At 37.1% G+C, this 19,768-nt stretch overlaps 1 protein-coding gene across 10 annotated transcripts in view; it reads left to right on the top strand.

Moving 5' to 3' along the window:
* akap13 (A-kinase anchoring protein 13) overlaps positions 1-19,768 on the top strand; it is a 122,880-nt gene that overhangs the window by 59,167 nt on the left and 43,945 nt on the right. For all 10 annotated transcript variants that reach the window (XM_067436452.1, XM_067436449.1, XM_067436451.1 and 7 more), the window contains exon 8: positions 230-303. In XM_067436452.1, the coding sequence (XP_067292553.1) occupies positions 230-303 (74 nt within the window). The remainder of the gene's footprint in view (positions 1-229; positions 304-19,768) is intronic.

Genomic DNA, 19,768 nt, shown 5'->3' with positions numbered 1-19,768 from the left:
TGAATGACTTTTTGGAAGTTTCAGGTAAAAGTCACGCATGTGAATTTCCCTGAAACTGTGGGTCTAATTCAAATGAAAATGTTGTTCTTACATGGAAAAACTAGCTTCATCATCTACAGCAAGTTTTCACAAAATGGCAACGCAGTTACTTTTAAAACTTAAAATAAAAGTGCTTCATCCTTCTCTGTTCCACATTATAAATGCATTTTGCCTTGATTCCACCTTACAGATGACAGCACTTTAGCAGAGGATGTGGTGGATGGACACCGAGACTCCTTAGCAGACGCAACAAATTCCAAAGTGGTGAGTATCCTTTGGCTATTACCCTCAACCTGCCATCGAATAAATAAATCATTAACATTTATACCTCTCGGTGTGAGTCACTTTGCTTCCAGCCACCCTGAATTCTCAGTAGCTAGGAAGGTAGTAGTATTCCCGAAAGGCTCCACTGACTAGATTTTGAGGGATGTATTCAACCTGACCTTTTGTCGTAAATCAGATTTTTCCGCCTGGTTGCTGAAAGTCTTCTGACGCAGGCCTGAGTTGGAACTGCTGAACTGTCCCTCGTAAGGTCAAATGGGCAGATATGGGAACGCTGCCACCCTGTAGATCACACTGTGGATGTGTGTGTGCGCTGTACTTTACTCATGGAGGCAAGATGACATCACCCTGAACACTTTTTTCCCCCACTTGTGTGTCGGAGGGATGATATCAGTGGCGAGAATACTGAGAGGGAGGAAGGCAAAGTGTGATAACTCATTTATGCAGGAACGCAAGAGTGATAAAGTGAGATGTTTGTCTTCATTCTTTGGAAGTCACTGGTTAGAAGTATCCTGCATCTCGCTAACTTTGTTTATTTTGTCATCGTCTTTTGGGAATCAATATTGTTTTGGTTGCTTCCTGTGCCTCCTGATTTGTTTTTTTAGATTCTGATATGATCTAAAATTATTGCTGAGGAATCACTTTCCGAATTATATAATTTCTCCTGCTGATGAACAATAAAAACATTGACATCCAATCAGAATCCGCCTGACTTTAAAGTGCTCAAGCATTTAAAATGGTGTCCGACAACCCTGTTGAAAAAAACAAACAGCATATGCTGGTTAGGTATGTTTTGAAGCATGGTAGCTAGTTTAAGCTGGTGTGTGCTGGTCCTTAGTTTTTGCTGGTTCTTCTTCATCTTCATCTTCTTCTTCACCTTTATCTTCTTCATCATCATTTAGTTTTTGATAAACTGTGAATTAATTTTACGTTGTTGTTGCGAATATCCACTTAAGGCTGTATCTCCGCAACAATTATCTTATTCAAACCAAACTTGGTACATGTCATCACAAGCATGACCTGAGGCAACATCCAGTGTTTCGGCAAAGCACCACCTACTGGTCCGGAGTTACAAAAAACATTATATTTTTGCTTATAACTTCTGAACTGTTTATCCAAAAACCATAAAATTGGTCTCAGGATTCAGGACAGCATTTTGGCTGTTGGACATTTTGAATTGTGTTGACACTTGGTATGAGTCATCAGCATGGTGCCCTGATGGAGCCTGAGAAGTTTTGAAACAGCACCACCTAGTGGGGGAATTTCTTCTCTCAAACGCTTCTAACTTTTTTTGTCTCCTGAATTCTTGCAGAGTCCAACAATACCAGACTTGCCATGTTTTGGCGTATGGTTTGTGCAGCGTGGTAATTTAGCGCTTTTAAAAAGTTAGCTGATATCTTTGAAACCTGCTAGTCTGATTGAGACGAAACCAGCATGAGAAGTTTTTACTAGTAAAAACCCAGATGTCAAAATATTGATAGTAAGCGGAAGTAAAATACAATCAAAGTCAGGTATCATTCATTTTTTACATGTTTTTTATATATAAATGTTTATAACTCCAAAACTAAATGAGATATTTTCACCAAAATTGACACGTATGGGCTCATTTCGCCCACTTTTGCCTCTTGATGGCTCTATAATAGAACAAAACATGAAATTTCCGTAGACAACAATGCATGTCTCTGCCTTTTTGCTTAAAATAATCTTAAATGCCTTTATTTGCTCATTGTTGCAGTTGGTCTAACCCTCTCAACCATGTTAGCATGTCTTATTGGCTTATTTAAGTTGGCCCCGGTATTGCTGCTTGCAGCTATATTTGCTTCTGTGTTTTTGTTGTGAATTGGCCTTAAAATAGTGGAAAAGCTAGCATGTTGCTAGCTCCAGCATGGGCAATGAAATAAATGTATTCTACTGTAGGTGAAATTACTAAGTGACATAAAAGGTATTCTTTTTAGTTTGATGAGTCTCTTTTTTCCCTCCTCAAATGAACAGAGATTGCTAAATATCAATTTCTAAACCATTAGCCTGTTTTAGCTGCATTCTTCCAGTTGCATTTGAATCAAGGCCCTGTTTAAACTAGAAAGTAATAATAATTGACCCAGTTATGATTGTCTGATATTTTTTACTCCCTGACCACTCTTGTCAAGTTAGCTTATCTTCTGTCTATGTTGCCTCTGAAAACAGGCTACTTTTACACCTATCTGGCATGCAGATTTGGACTGCATCATGGTCTCGTGGATCTATTGTCAGCATTCGAAAGAAATTACACTCTGGAACATTCTATCTTAAGAGACTCTTGAGATTACAGCAGGGGTCACATTCACAGAGCTTGCTAACTTTGCTCTTGCTAGTCAAGATCACAAGAAAGCTAGGTTCTTATTAGCGGTGTTCACTAGGCAGTGTTAAACTTAGCACACATTTTTAAGATAAATGTTTTGAATCATTTTTGTAGTGATTTTTGCCATTTTAACTTGTCATACAAAATGATTCTGTCAGTTAATTTATAGAGGCTGATTGGAAATAGGATCTGATACTCCTTTCAGTCTATTTTGTTATGCTAACAAATGACTGATATGTGTGATTTCTTTACATATTTGTTACATTAATTAGTCATTGCCCTTGCTTCAAATAGTATGCATTGTGATTATCCAAGTTCTTTTTAGGAGACTGTATAGACTGTAATTAGCATTATCATATGGTGTCACTTTTGTCACAAAAAAAATGTGTACACCACTGAATCATACACCGTAAGACATGGAACATGCTGTAGATGCATACATTGATTATTTTTTAGTTCATATTGACATAAAAAAAAAATGACATGCTCTTGTGATGGATAATAAGTGTTTTTTGTTTTGTTTTTAGCTTATCCTGGTGTCTAGAGTGCTGTGGCTCCCTCTTGTGTTAGGATGCAATATAACTCCTTCCAGATGTGCATTGAGCTGTCTTGTAGTCTACGTGTTCGGGAGAGAAGCAAGGGCATAATGCGAAGACTGTGGTCTCAATATGCCACCAGCAATATGAGGGCTGCCTATTCTCTCTTTTTTCCTCGGCTCTTTTCATCTGTCCTTGTGCGGCACAGATGCATTGTGGGAAACCCCTTAAAAGAGTTCCTTTTTCACTAAACATCTAAACTATTAAACCACACAAGCTGCCCCTGGGAAACAGATCCTTAGCTGCGCACACTCACAAAAACGCACACAAACGCAAATCCAATGTGTAGTGTGTTGGAAAAAGGGACAAGGCTGCCTCTCAAGCGCTGGAATGTGAAGTGTAAGAATGGCGTGATGTTAAAGAAAAGCAAAGGGCTGGTGTTGGTGAAGTGGGAGGGTTGAAGACACCAGTGAGGCTGGTCTGGATCCATACACAATCCTTTGTATTGTTCTTGTTCGATTTCTTCCTCCTTTTGTGTGTTGTCTCATTCCCTAGTGTTAGTTTGTCCAAAAAGTAATTTACTCACCCTCATGTTGATTCAAACACATATGATTTTGTTCCGTGGAACACAAAAGGAGACATTTTGGTCATTTCAATGCATTTACAAAACTAAACAAAAATGCCTAAATGCCTTCAAAATTGGTCAATATAATGTATGCACTATATTCTTCTGAAATCACAAGGTTTTGTGTAACAAACCTTACACTAAGATCTAGCACTAGATCTTTTCTTCCATTATTGAAACTTGCATCCTGTTGAAACGAAGTATCGAAAATGAAAAACAAAAGTACGATGATGAGGACTTGGTTCAATTCACTGGTTTCTGATTAAATGGAAACACACTATATTGCCAAAAGTTTACATGGACAGGAACTTTAATGACATCCCATTCTTAATCCATAGGGTTTAATATGGAGTTGGCCCACCCTTTGCAGCTATAACAGCTTCAACTCTTGTGGGAAGGCTTTCCACAAGGTTTAGTTGCAATTTGTGTCGGAGTGTGTTTATGGCAATTTTTTACCATTTTACTAGAAGCACATTTGTAAGGTCAGGCACTGATGTTGGACGAGAAGGCTTGGCTCTACTCTAATTCATCCCAAAGGAGTTCTATCGGGTTAAGGTCAGGACTCAAGTCGAGGCCAGAGAGGCCAGTTAAGTTCCTCCACACCAAACTCGCTCATCCATGTCTTTATGGAACTTTTGTGCACTGGTGCGCAGTCTTGTTGAAACAGGAAGGGGCCATTCCCAAACTGTTCCCACAAATTTTGGAGCAAGAAATGGTCCAAAATGTCTTGGTATGCAGAAGCATTAAGAGTTACTATCATTGGAACTAAGGGGCCAAGCCCAACCTCTGAAAAACAGACCCACACCATAATCCCACATCCACCAAACTTTACACTTTGCACAAAGCAGTCAGGCAAATACCGTTCTCCTTGCAACCACCAGACTCGGCTTGTGATTTTATGTGGCTTACCACTTTGTGGCTGAGTTGCTGTTGTTCCCAACTGCTTTAAATTTATAATATCACTAACAGTTAACTGTGGAATATTTAGTAGAGGAAATTTCACGTATGGACTTATTGCACAAGTGGCAACCTATCACAGTACCACTCTTGAATTTACTGGGCTCCTGAGAGCGACTTATTCTTTCACAAAGGAAAAGAAGCGTCTGTAGAAGTGTCTGTATGCCTAGTGCTTGATTTTTGACGCCAGAATTGACAGCATGAAGCTTTTCATATGATTTCAGAAAACTATTGCAGAATTTTGCTCTCAAATCATATGGACCACTTGTATAGTGTGTTTTTGCATCAATGATGATATCGTTTTCCACATAACAGACATGAGGGTAACAACAGAATTTCATATCTTAGTTTTTAATCAAACAATTCCTTTAAATCATAGTTTGTGTTGGATGAGTGGTCTTGAATGAAACACACAGATAACATGCGCCAGGATCCCCACAAAGAGCCCTTGTTTCTTCGATCCCCTCCTCCACTGGATAATCACATGCACGCATGCAAACACACAACACACAGTAAAGAGCAAACTGACTGCGTCAGGACAACCTACACAGTTAACTGAAGTTATCTGTTTCTCCTAAGTACAAGTTAGGAACGTCATGCTAAACATGGAATGAGACTTTAATTGAAGGTGTTTTTTTGTCCTCAAGGTGTGTCTGTGCGACTGCCTTGTGTGTTTTTGTATAAAAAATTATATATACACACTGTGTCACCCTCGTTATACTTTATGGTGGATGGAAACTCCCAAGCAAAAGTGGAAAAACATTGCAATACGGCATGCATGCATTGGGACAATAACAGGCTATGTTTGTCATAATGCTACCACCCCCATTAAGAAGTTCACAGTCTTTAGCAATGCAATACTTTATTTATTTTTTGATTGTAAAGTGATTATATATTGTGCAGTGATTACAAACGATGGCAGTTATTTTACTATTATTTATATTCTAATTTACTATTTACTATTTAAAGCTGCATTATGTAATTTTTCCGACTGCTAGAGGGCACCTATAAAAAAAAAAAGGTATAGTTTGATGATGCCAAGTTTAAGCTCTGAATCTTGGGACATGTGACTTCACCTCAAGACTCGGGCAGAAATCATGTTCATGGATGCGGTTATTAACATTACTGTAGTATGAAGCAGAGCAGGGCTGAGTGTTGAGGAGCTGAGCAAGGCCGCTGGAGCGATTGTTACGCAACACGGCTCGCAAGCAGCGGGCATTTTATTATGACGGGACACAGTCGGCGGCACCATTTCTGCTTCTCCGGTCATGAGTATGAGGTAACGCAGCTCTGTTTATCATATTAAGCCCTATTCGCACAAACTAGTATTATCTAGGGACCTCTGATGATTTGTAATAATTGCAGAGAATGTCTGTGATCTTAAATCCGTGCGAATCGGCCAAGTCTGTAATTTGTAATGTAAAAATTCCACCGCAAATTTCCTACCGTATGTCGCCGAACACAGAGGTCCTGTGATAATAGTAGTCCCTTGCGAATCGACATCTGTGATTTGGCGGATTGTATATAATTTTTGCAAGTTTTTTTTTTCCTGTGAGCATTTCTATCTTTATCTTTCACGAAGAATAAAGTCTGCATTTATAATGCGCACCGTTAGGAATTCCCGTACAGCCGCACGGATAATACTTTCACTTTAGAATGAGTATCAATTTGGGAGTAAACTGATTGAATGGTGTGTTTAATATTAACATCAATACTATTCTTAATGAAAAACATAACAGAACAGTACAATGACAAGCTTGTTTAAATAGGTGCTTTTACATTTAGCATTGAAACTGAATCTTCCGCCGTATATTGTCAGCTTCTCGCTCGTGATAAATGAAATCTGACTCCTGCCGCTGGTCTGGCGTCTGTTCGCTAACTAAGCAAAATTATTTATTTATTACTATAAAATAATCAAAACGATATCGATTGCTGTTTATGATTTCATACAGCTATATCTATAACGAAGTCTTGACATCATATCCAGGAGAAGTCAGTAAATTTGAGTAAAATCACAGGCTTTTCTTATCCCGTGCGAATGCGCCACGCAACACTCAGATGTGGGGGAGTAATTTCTAAATCACAGAGGTCCCTAGATAATACTAATCCTGTGTGAATAGTGCTTTAGATACACGTTTAGATACAGATGACGTTACTCTGTGCGTTCGCTCAGCGGCTGCTGTGACACTTGTTCACACTGCTAAGAGTAAAGCGTTTCTGACGAATAAAACCGGAAACCGAGGGTAACGCAGATATCACACAATTGACAGGCGACTCCCTCAGACGTGCCGGTTCATTGGTTAAAATAGCAATTTTCTCACAATTTACAAATAGGTGGAAACATTTGGGATATTGTAAAAACTCAATTGAACAAAATATATAACACTGGCTAGTAGTTTTTGGATATTTTACTGCAAAAAAATACTATTGCATGTTCAGTATGTGTGTTTGTGTATACACACACACATATTATATAATATTATATAAATAATATATAATCATGATTAATCTATTTGACAGCACTTTATTGATTTTATTCATTTATTTATTTTAAAAGTTTTCTTTTTGTTTTCTTTTTAATTAATTATTAATTTTGAGATTTTTTTATTTTTTTGTAGTCATTTTCATTTGTTTTATTTATATATATTTAGCTTTTAGTTTTAGTTCACTTGTAGATTTAGTAATATTGGTATTATTTCAGATACTTGCAAGTTTAAGCTTTTAAGTTTTCATCTTAACTTTTATTTTATTTTTAATTTAAGCTTGATTTCAATTAACAGAAATAAATTTGAATAGTTTTAGTTAACGGTAGCAACTCTAAACCTTTGTATTTGCATGTGAAGTCATATCTCTGGGGAGAACTCTTTCCAGAAGTCCAATCTAAGTTTCTTGCACCGCCTCAATTGCACTAAATTCCCAGTGAATCTCATCACAACGCTTTCATCATTCTCGCCGTTTGAAAGGGTTGCCATGACTCCAGCTGTTAGTCGGTTGATGGTTCTTTACAGATGCAGTGATCGAGGGTCCCTTGCATCCAATGCAAAGATAAATTACAACACTTTATGCTTCTCGTTTGAATTGCGAACAGTGCAGACCAACATTTTGTTATCTTCTGCCATGACAACCTTTCTGATAGAGAGTTTGAATAGATGAAAAGCCTTATCTTGCTGGGTGGAGCCTGGGAATCTCACCCCACTGTTCTTCAAACAGTTTGAAGGATGAAACCCCTCTGAAAATGTTCCCCTGATCAACTTTTTCGAATGTGTGTGACGACCTCGTCTTTTTTGGTCACAATTAACCGACCCAAGTTCAACAACACAGTGGTGCTCATTGGGAACGACGAGAGGCTTTCTGCTCTGGAAATTGATGAGATGAGAGCCATTGAACGAGCAAAGGGGGGACGGAAAAGAGCAGCTGCGATTGGGTGAGTCAGTTAAAAAAACACAACAAAAAAAACAGTGGGAGCTGAAGGAAAGCCAGCGACAGAAAAAGAGAGGGAGTGTGCAGAAGGGAAAAAGGAGAGAGGGAGGGGAGAAAAGTGTGTGAAGGATGGAGGGAGGGAGGGAGAGTGAGAACGGGGCTGGTTCATGGTGCAGATGTGCAGAGAGTTGCTCATTTTTCCCAAAGCCTGACTGGGAACTCCACAAGTCTCGAGCTTCATGTTGGAATATAACGGCAGTTTCTTCTCTTCGTTGACGCTTCACCCCTGGAAAAGATGTATGAGCGTCACCGGCGAAGGTACAGCCTGTGCGCAAAGGGCGAGAGGTCCGTGGATGTGGTTTTGATTAAGGTATGAAGCAGAAAACTAGTAGTGCTCGAGTGCCTTTCGAAAGTCTGTGAAAAAGGATTGTTAGCTGCTGTCGTCTGGAATTGTAGCTGGTTGCCTTGTTGACAGTTGTGTGTCCGTCACATTGCATTGATTAGGGTTGGCCGGGAGCGTTGTTGAGATGCCAGAGATCTCGCTCGCGTTGAATCCAAGGGGTGTGTTCGCATGAGAGCTGTGGAGTTTCGCTGCTTGGCTTGGGTGGAGTTCAGTTTTGGATGTGGAACGTTGAGGCCTGCTTTCCAATTTCAGGCCACTGTTCTCTATTAGCTCTAAGGTTTGATGTTTTTGTTCTAGACATGCTGGAATTTGAATTTCGTAACAATTTCGCATTGAGTTTTTTCACCCTTAGAGACTTCTCAGTCCATATTCCATATTTACAGGTATGTATTTCTTTAGTTTTAAAGCAGTGTGTAATTTTCATAGCTATATTTTAGGGACAAATGGGTGCCTAGAAGTACGGAAAAACATGTATTTACAAATAAGATAGTTGAAACTTTGAAACCTGGGACTTTTTTGTGACATTTATATGGATTCAGATTCATTCTTTTTCAAAGCAATGTTTATAGCTATATTTTAGGGCTGTCAAATTGTTTAATCGCATCCAAAATAAAAGTTTGTTTACATATTATAGGTGTATATATATATATATATATATATATATATATATATATATATATATATATATATATATAGTATACACTATACTATACACACACAACACACACACACACAAACATACAAATAGGGTAATTTTAATTCTAAAAATTCTGCTGCTTTATATAAGGCATTATCTATAAATGCAAACCCTTTATAAAAACAATAGTAGTCTACTGCCTTTCTTAATTTAGATATTGTGTGTGTGGGAACAGTAGGGACGCTGACTGGAATGCTGTCAGTATGTTGGAGGTTGTATATTTAGTGGCTGGTCTGGTACTGTATCAGTGAAGGTCACAGCCAGACACGTAAAGGGCCCTTCCACAGTCTGACCCCTCGATTATTGGCTCTTGATAAGTGGATTGGTGCAGGCTTGCTTCACTGCCTGTTTATCTCCATTCATTTCTTCTGCTTCCTTCTGCTTTTCATCATCTGACATGAACTGGCAGCAGGACTGAGAAACATTATGTGGGAAGGCAAGTTATTTAAAAAAAAATATATCTAATTATAGTGGGAATTAAATATTTTAAATTATATGTGGAGAACTGACATGCATAATTATTCCTTCATAGAAGCTGCATGCATTGTTTACGGTTAGGTATGCCCTTTCATATGCTCTCCTTCTTTGCTTGTCTTCTAATCTTTCTATTTTTGTATTGTTTATTCACATTCATGATGCACACTTGCCTTCTGTATTTCTAAACGTGATTCCTGTTCATTTGTACAAAATGAGGGATGAGACATCATTTGTCTGTAATTAACTGACAGCAAATGCAGTCAAAAGTTGTAGATGATTGACGTATGAGTTTCTCAATTGCCATTTCCAGTGCTGTCTAGAGAGCAGGATGGGATATGATTAATATAATGCAGATTTATGCGTGCTACAGTGTAATTACAGCAAATGACATGAATAGCACTTGCTAAAAAGAAATTAACTCTTATTTTACACAATATTTATTCCAGTAAATTTGAAAAAAAGTGCATTCATTGAAAACTGGTTAATAGAATGTTCTATTACCATAGACGTATAGTTAAGTGACTATTATAATCCAAAAGAATACTATTACTTTTATAACTTATCTAGCATTTTATTAGCATATTGTATGCGTGTCTAGCATATTCCCTTCAATCCCTAAGTCCTTTATATAAATTTGTTAGCCTACACATTTTCCTTATATATATATATTTATATATATATATATATATATATATATATATATATATATACACACACAAAATAAAAGTTTGAATTTAAATAGACAAAAAAAGAGTCTATGTACAGACTGCTTGTAATTTTTGTCATGTGTCTTGGTCTCAGGATTTAAATACTTTTTATTTAAAGCAGCATTATATACGGTTATATTTGCAAGGTATATGATATGTTAATATACAGTCCACATTAAGCATCTGTGGAGCGAAGTGAAGAGGGGCTGTTAAACCGTTCTGTAGGTAAAACACAGGGCCACAGGTGCCTCTTCAGCACTAAGTGAGGATTGAGAAAGACAGGTCGTCCACGTCTGTCTCAAAGAGCACCCGAGGGAGCACTTTCCAATTGACGCAAACCTTTGTTCTAGCATATTCCTTTCAACCGAGACCTCCTTGATATTGATCGAGAAGCCAAATGGCTACTTAACACCTCTTTAAGTCATTTCACAGATGTTTTACCCAGAACCACCTGCAAATGTGTGCAAGAAACAAATAGGAGAACAATGCAAAATCCGAGTCGGTAGCTGTTGATGAAAACCATACTCTGTGAGACTGTATCAGTGTCCACCGGTGCCCACTTCCATGTCATAGCCTTTCCTGTCTCCACAGCTCATCATATCTATGGAATGTGTCCAGAATGTCCCTCTCAGACCACAGTCTGTGGACAGTCTCTCTCTGCACTCAGTGGATTACAGCTCTGTTTCGTAAGCCATTCGGAAGTTCTGTCATCTCTAAATATAGCCAATCTCAACAGTCTCCTTTTCCATGATTAGAACATGGATGTGTTTATATTTAAGCATAGACTTAAAAAAAAAAAATATTGATGGTGTCCATGATGTCACCCATAGGTTTCTTAAGAGAGTTTTTGAAGCCTCAAATTAGGCCGATGCCTCGATTCACTCCCAGATAACTGAAAATTAGCAACGAGGCGGGACGTGGCTGGAGCTGAGGTGACGTGTTGATTTACAGACAGCAGACAAACAGCTATCCACCATTCAGTGGCCACACCCTTAATTATGCAGAACTTTAAGGCTTTATATAATGTAAGCGAATGAGTTATTAAAAATTCACCCCCTTAACAGTTGTCATGAAGGGCAAAATTAGCCGTATAGACCAAAACAATAATTTGTACAAGGTTGTAAACAAGTTATTTTCTGCTGTAAATTTGGATTATGCTCCCTTCTGGAGCCTGTCTCTAGTGGCCAGTCGATGAACTCGAGTTTAAGTCACTTTCGTATTGGCTTCAACAGAAATTCGGGGAGGTTGCCGCTTGGATTTTTAGCTGCGTCTATCAGAGTCAGAGCACTTAAGACACCTTGCCACAAATTTCATCTGGGACACTACCATTCAAAAGTGTAGGGGCGTAACCAGTGTCAGGTATAAGTTATGTAATCAGATTACTTTTTCAAGTGACTAGTCAAGTAACACATTACTTTTAAAGTTGCAACAAAATATTTGAGTTACTTTTCCAAATAAGTTACGCAACGTTTTCTCATTTATTGATTGACAGCTCTCCTGTCCTCGTGTTGAGAGAAAACTGGGGTAAGTGCAGAGGCATCGTGTGTGAACAAAATGAGTATTGTAGTTGTAGGCTAATTTGAACTACTAATCTCACTTGCAAATAAAAGATTCATTATTGCTCAAAATGAATAAAAAACAGCGAAATGCAATCTCAGAATATTCTGCAAACCGGCAATAATTAAATGTTCAGTTAAACAAGTTTACTTTAAGTATTTTATCTCATTTTATTAATTAATGTCTTTGCTGCTGACCTTTGATCCAATTACTTTCCATAAAAAGTAACTAAGTAATGCAATTAGTTATTTTTTTTAGGGAGTAACACAATATTGGAACACTACTTTTATAAGTAACTTTCTCCAACACTGGTCGTAGCAATAATAAATGCAGGTAAGAAAAAATAAATACAGTAAAAACAGTAATGTTGTGAAAAAGTATTACATTTTTAAATAAACGTTTTCTATTTTAATATGCAATTTATTCTGGCAAAGCTAAATGTTTAGAATCATTACTCTAGTTTTTAGTGTCACATTATCCTTCAGGAATCATTCTTAATATGCTGATTTGCTGCTCAAGAATGATTTATCAATTTGAATTTAGCTTAAAAAAATAACTGCATACATCTGATTTTGTAACATTACAAATGTTATTTATGAAATTAATGAAAAAAAAATTTATTCTACTGTCCACTGTTGTCCTGTTTTAGGTGTCCATGTCTCCATAATTCCTCAGGGGAAGGAGATTGTTTGGAAAAGGCAAGACTAGGGTAGTTTCCTGTTCTTGTGACATAGGTTCCCATAGGAAGTCAATAGTCAAAGAGTATAAGGGGTCGGATGTCAGGGGAGGTCATGCGGGTCATGTTTTAGTCATTGCACCTTTCTGTTGTTCTTTTTCACTGTCGCACTCTTCTGAAGTGTTGAAGTCAATGAAGTGTAGTGTTTTGAGGATTGAACCCCATTACTCGCCACCAGTGGCGTGAAAACAACGAAGCCACATGCCTGGGGAAATGCATGGCGGCTTTTTACAGCCTACATCATGCCCTCGTACGCAACACTCCTTTGTCATAATTCTTTTCCTGACCAAATGCACACATGGTTTTTCAAACATTGGGTTCATTAAATGTACATGTTTTTTTCTTATTCTCATGCTTAATGTCCAGTTGTGCATGTAGAAGCCTAATGTCGCATTTGCCGAAACAAGCATCGTAAAGCCACTTTGAGCTACTTGATGACTTCACTTCATGTCTGCATTGTTCTGCCATAAATCATTCCCCTGCAATGAGCTCTTTGTCCCAGCGCCTGTTCAAAGCCCCATTGTGTCCGGCTGCATCTTGAGATTCTCGATGCATGCAAGCTCACTCTTACAGAAAAGTTTAGCGAAAACAATCTTTCAGAGTTGTTACTGTATGATGTTTTAAGTGAAATATTCTTGCCGGTTTTTAATGCCAGTATAATTTGAGCTTTTTATGAGGTGGGTTAAAGGAAAATGCTAGTATGTTAGACATGTATTTCAATTAATCATAAAATGGCCGATATGTTACTAGACATTAAGAAATCATGTTAATTTCAAATACTTCTATCACTGACAACAGTAGTCTGGCCAGGATATTGTCATTTAAAAGTTGTTGTTGCAGCCCTCAACTGATGTTGATGTTGACATGTTGTGCTTTGGCCTGAAGCTCCACCCTCCACCTATCGACCAATCACAAAGTCGGTAGTGTTTCTGCATCCGGGTTGCCAGATCTGCTCTAGTTACCACAACTGCAGATATAAACGTTCCTGCTTGATCCTGCAGCCTATCTGGCAACCTCGAGTCAGGGGGAAGGGGGAGAGGGGATAGTGATTGCAGTACCAGTTTTGGCCACAAACTTACATACACTTCCTTTAAGTTGTATTCATTTGACAGAAGCTTTTATAAAAAAGAGCATCTGTTACAGGCAGAATCTCAGTGGCTTAAGTTACAGTTGTGGTAAAACAAGAATCAACACGCACCTTTTTTCAGTGTAGGCCACACCAAACATAAATATATCTGCTATATTTTTTTGTGTTTTTCATCATGTTAGCCAAAAAATACTGAGTGTCTCTCTTTTTATTTCAGTTTCATTAAGTTTCAGCCCATTAAGTTTCAGAATAACTTAATAAAATACCTTTCAAAGGTTTGGCGTCGGTACGATTTTCTAAATTGTCTCATATACAGGCTGCATTTATTTGATAAAACATACAATTCAAACTATAATATTATGAAACTATTGTTCAAAACTACTGTGCAAAACATTTTTTTTATATTTCACAGTCACTACTTTTATTTGATTAAAAATACAGGAGGAAAAAAAAGAAGAATTATGAATAAATTATACATTTATTTCTGTTGTGCAAACTTGAATTTTCAGCATCATTAATCATTCTAATAGTGATTTGGTGCTCAATTCTTTCATTATTTTTTATATATTACTGCTTAATTTTTGTGGATTTTTTTTCTTTCATAAACCTTTAGTGAATAAATAGTAACAGCATTTTTTTGAAATAGAAATATTTTGTAACATTAGAAATGACCTTATAGATGTTACTTTTGATCAATGTAGTATATGAATATTAATTTCATTCAAAAATAAATTTTATATATATATATATAAACATACATACACTTTTTTTTTTTGCCTGTCAGAAATAGTTATAGACCAATATAATCAGGTGTTATGCAAACACGTTTATGCTAAATATTCTAATAGAGATAAGGATTATGTTACTAAATAGACCCAGACTAGCAGAATGTAAAACAAAAGCATATAACTTGTATATTATTATCTAAGGCAGATGGTGTGGCATAATAAGATGATCTACATTGTGCGGATCTGCAAATTATGCCTAATTTTTCCAATTATACATAAGGAAATATAGCATTTTTTAATGTATATTTTTTTGTAATGCGTTATTGTAAATATTGCAATAAATACGTTTAAATAAGTCTAAATTTAACATTTATTTCTTTCCTGATTATAAGGAAAAAATGAATGTTGTCTCGTGGTAAAATAAATCCAGTAATATCAGTAGCCTTATGTAGTCAGGTTGCAGACATGTTGATCAAAACTTTTTTCAATAACCCCCATGTTTTTGGACACTTTTGCTGAATAAATTAATAATGCAGACTTATAGATGTAGTATTGGATTTATATCGCCCACCTTGTTTTTTGCGATATTGGCATTGACCATTAAAACCTAACATTGCTTGACTGATCGATCGGATATATTAACATAGCTGGCCCAAAAAAATCTTTATTTATGCTTTCTGCCACGTTATCCTTAAAACATGTATCCTGAAAAATCAAAGCGGTCATGATCAAAGACCAGAATTCTGGCTGACCGCTTCTGCCTGTGGCATGCGTTTACATGTAAGTGCTCTCAGTGGAGCTTTTGGTCAGTGTGAGGCATTACATCTTTCCATTACTGCACATTGGCTCTAAACGCCACATTTGTGGACTGATTTTCACGTCTCATTCAGTAATTGGTTGAAACGGTGTCTGGTTGGAAGTGTTTCTGTGTGTGTCTGCTACATCCATTACCATTATTACAAGCCGTGAAACTGACATAATATCCGAGCAGTATCCCAGCTACCCTTCTGGTTCTCTGCAAATTTGTCCGCATAAACACATTTTTGAGCATTTGGTAATATTCATCCAGATGCACACGTCCACAAGCACGCACACTTGAAAACTAGTGTTTAATAGGCTGAAACTGAGTGCTCTTTACTTGAGACTTTTCATTTGCTTTCCAGATAAGTTTATCATTAATAAAAAGAGATTGGGGACAGTGTGTGTGATGTTGTTTGTCAGATTGAGGTCGATGTCTGTCCTGGGATCAGTAAACATACCATGCTTACATGTCTAAGTTCCAGATGGTGTTAGACTCTGTGCTGTCTGGATCCTGTCAGAACCTACTGTGGTTGGGAATAACATGTTTTCTTGAACAGCAGTGAAACATTACAGCCCTGAATCCCTCTTCTTGATTCCATGATGGCGTGTCTTCATGAAAACTATTAGAAATGTGGCACGACACGCTATGTGGTGACTGAATCCAGCTAGTGTCGTATAGTGATACAATTATCCCCCTCATATTTTCATAACCTTTAAAAAAAAGTGGATGAATAAGTGGATTTAAAAAAATGAATAAAAATAAAGCAGATCATTACCTGATAAATACAACATTATTAATTGATTCATCAATTACGAGTTTATTTTTATTTTTTTACATGTTTGTTCTGTTTGGGCTTTTTGTTTGTTTGTTTGTTTGTTTGATTTTAGTTTGTTTCCATTTCTTAATTTTTGTTTTATTAATTTAGTTTTATTAGTTTAAATGTCTTTTTAAATGTTTTTTGTTTGTTTGATTGGGCTTTTTATTTGTTTATTTATTAGTTTTTTTTTATTATCTCTGTTTAGTTTTTGTTTGATTGGGCTTTTTGTTTTAGTTATTAGATTTTTTTATTAGTTGTTGTTTCTTTCCCCCCCCCCCTTGTATTAGTTTTAAGATCTTTTTACATGTTTGGGCTTTTTGTTTGTTTATTTATTTATTTATTTATTTATTGTTTTAGTTTTGTTTGGGGGGTTGTTCTTCTTTAGTTAGTTTAATTCGTTTATAATTAGTTGTTGTTGTTTTTCATTTATTTACCTGTTCAATTTGCCTGTTTTTTGTTTGTTTTTTACATTTATTTACATTTATTTATTTATTTTATTTGGGCTTTTCTGTTTAGTTTTAGTTTGTTTGATTTTTTTTTTTTTTTTTTTTTTTTTTTTGCTTGGTTTGTTTTTTTTCTTTTATTTTTTAGAATAAAAAGAGGATAAAAATGACCGGTAATTGAGAGAAATTGAGGAAATAGAATTAGGCATGTTGCAGGCTGGATTTGAATCTGCAACACTTACATAAATGCCACACAATTCAACATTTTTGATAGAACAACTGCAAAATCACAGCTCGGGAAATCAAGACCACACATAACGAAAAACGATTCAACCAGCTATTTTTCCCATTTTAGTCCTTTTTTCAGTATTTCTTTTTGTTTCTCTCCTTCCATCTCGCTCTTGTTGGAAGTTAAAAGGCTGCAGCTGTTGACGGCTCTATTGAAAAGCCCACGCCACTCTTGCTTGCCACACTAGACCAGTGTCCATCCACCACTGACCAAACAAAGGAGGTCTATGACCTCTAGCCACACACACACGTGCATGCACACAGCGGGTACACACTAAGCGTGGGAGTTGAGCGTGTGTCACATGCTTCTGATGGGCGGTGGGTGGGAGTAATCAGTCATGAATGGAGCCGATGATGGCCATGCAGATGAGTTGCACAGGAAGGTTTCTAAGCTTCTGTTTCCGCCACAGGGATGTTCTTCTTTTTCATGGGCTTTTGATCTTTCCATGTTATTTTACAGCTGGTGTTGTAGCTGTTCTTTGATATTACACTTGCTAAAATGTATTGGTAATTATGTGTACAATACATCTAATATATTTATGTATTGGATATATAAATATAAAATATATGTTGGCCTATTAACGGCATATTCACACCACCAATTTTATTATTATTATTATTATTAATATTATTTATCCTTATTACCTAATGCATCAGTATATATACACCAATCAGGTGTAACTTTATGACCGGTTAAGTGAATAACGCTGATTATCTCTTCTTCACAGCACCTTTTAGTAGGTTGGGTATATTAGGCAGCAAGTGAGCATTTCTAAAACGTCAGCTCTTGTGGGGTGTTCCCGGTCTGTAATGGTCAGTATCCATCAAAAGTGTTCCAAGGGCAACAGGGACATAGGCGGCCAAGGCTCATTGATGCACGTGGGGAGCAAAGGCAGTCCCGTGTGGTCTGATCAAACAGACGAGCTACTGTAGCTCAAATTGCTTAAGAAGTTAATGCTGGTTCTAATAGAAAGGTGTCAGAATACACAGTGCATTGTGGGTTTTTTTGCGTATTGGGCTTCATAGCCACAGACCAGTCAGGGTGCCCATGCTGGCCCATGTCCACCTGTCCGCCTGGTCTGATGAATCACGTTTTCTTTTATATCACGTGGGTGGCCGGGTGTGTGTGCATGTGCATTGCTTAACTGGGGAACACATGGCACCAGGATGCACTATGGGAAGAAGACAAGCCGGCAGAGCCAGTATGATGCTTAAACCAATATTTTTGTTGAGGGAACCAGTGAGATGCTAACTTCCGGGTTGGCCTACAAATTTACGTTATCCCTCCACCACTTGTATTGTGACCACTATGTCCTCACAGTCGCCTCAAGGTAACCCTCTACAGCCCCTTCACAGCTGCTCTGTGTTGAACATTAGTGGGCCGTGATGTTTATATGTGGGTAACATTCCTAGGTCTGTCCTGAATGCCCCACACATGCCCCCTAAAACCTGTCCTACCCCAAATCACAGCCTTGAGGGTTTACAACCACATGTAACTCTCCCAGGAGGTAGACGCTCTTACCACTGCTAATATATCTGTTCACGAGCTGAAGAAAGGCACATTTCTTCATCAAGAAAGTGAATTCTGTCTGTGGTCGAAGGAAAATGCTTTTAGCCGTCCAAGTCGAAACCATTGACATACTTGTCCTGGTTTTCAGTGCAGAGGAAACCATCTTTCACCTGATTATGTCTGTACTGTATGTCCTAGTGGATTTTAGCATGATCTTTAGCAGTTGAAAAATCTTGAATATATTGGTGTTTGAGAAAATTAATAACTTTAGAAAATCTATTAAAAAAAGATGTTCTTTTCACTTAATTTCCAACACATCTCCAAATAAGTGGTTTGTTTGAATGTGTAAGGTGGAAGTATTTTTTTTTTTAATATTTACAATAAATTTAGTCTTTGACTTGTTAAATCTAATTTTGTGGATAAAATGCTGTATGCTAAATACACACAATACAATATTTTTTCACCTTTTAACATACAATTTAAAATAATTAGGCCTACAACTTGAATGGCAATGATGTACAAAAAAATATATTCAGTTGATAACCAATGATTTTTACTTGTTGATTAGAAAAAAATATATACCCGAAGTGGTAAGAAGCGGCACGAAACTCGTTTTCAAATTATTTAACGGGCCATCGTCAATTATTCCGCTTATACCAGGTTTACAACACCTCAAGACAACACATTTGTCAGGTTTTTGTCCTTAGCACACTATGTAGGACTAATTTCTTAAGCATCTTATCCCAAGCCTCTGTTATTAATTCTGCAACATCTTTTTAGAGCTAGTAACAGAGGCTTGAGCAATTGATTAACAGACTAATGCAGTTATTAATGCAGTTATTATAGATATTAAGAGTGTGAATGAATTAGTCTGTGTGTCTCGCAACAGTGTTCGGCAACAGCATCTCTACTAATAGTGACCGTAAGCTTATCCACTTCAAGAACAGCTGTGTTATTGCCTCACTAGTAAGAGATGCTATGTAGCATAGTAGTAAAATCTTAGTAGTAAAACTAATAAAATCTTCATAGCAGCGCTGACAGCTCATTTCTGTGTGACTGTACACGTATATTTATGAGTGAATGAGTAAAGCGAGCGGGGGGAAGAGTATTTTATTTATTTGTTTATTCAACAGGGACAATGCATACAGACATAGCTACAATACGAGTACTGCAAATGATGCGCAGCATATAAAGTTTATAGCTAGTGCTAATTCTCAACTCCTGTCCCTGGTTGGGATTTTCTAAATAATTTCATATGTGCTTTCCGTACGTAATAAAATGTATTTTCGTGGCAGAAAAACATGGAATAATTTGTTTTC

Source organism: Pseudorasbora parva, chromosome 25, assembly GCF_024679245.1.
Source record: "Pseudorasbora parva isolate DD20220531a chromosome 25, ASM2467924v1, whole genome shotgun sequence".
Lineage (NCBI taxonomy): Eukaryota > Metazoa > Chordata > Actinopteri > Cypriniformes > Gobionidae > Pseudorasbora > Pseudorasbora parva.
Note: the sequence above shows the minus strand (reverse complement) of the source record. Positions and strands in the feature narration are given on the sequence as shown.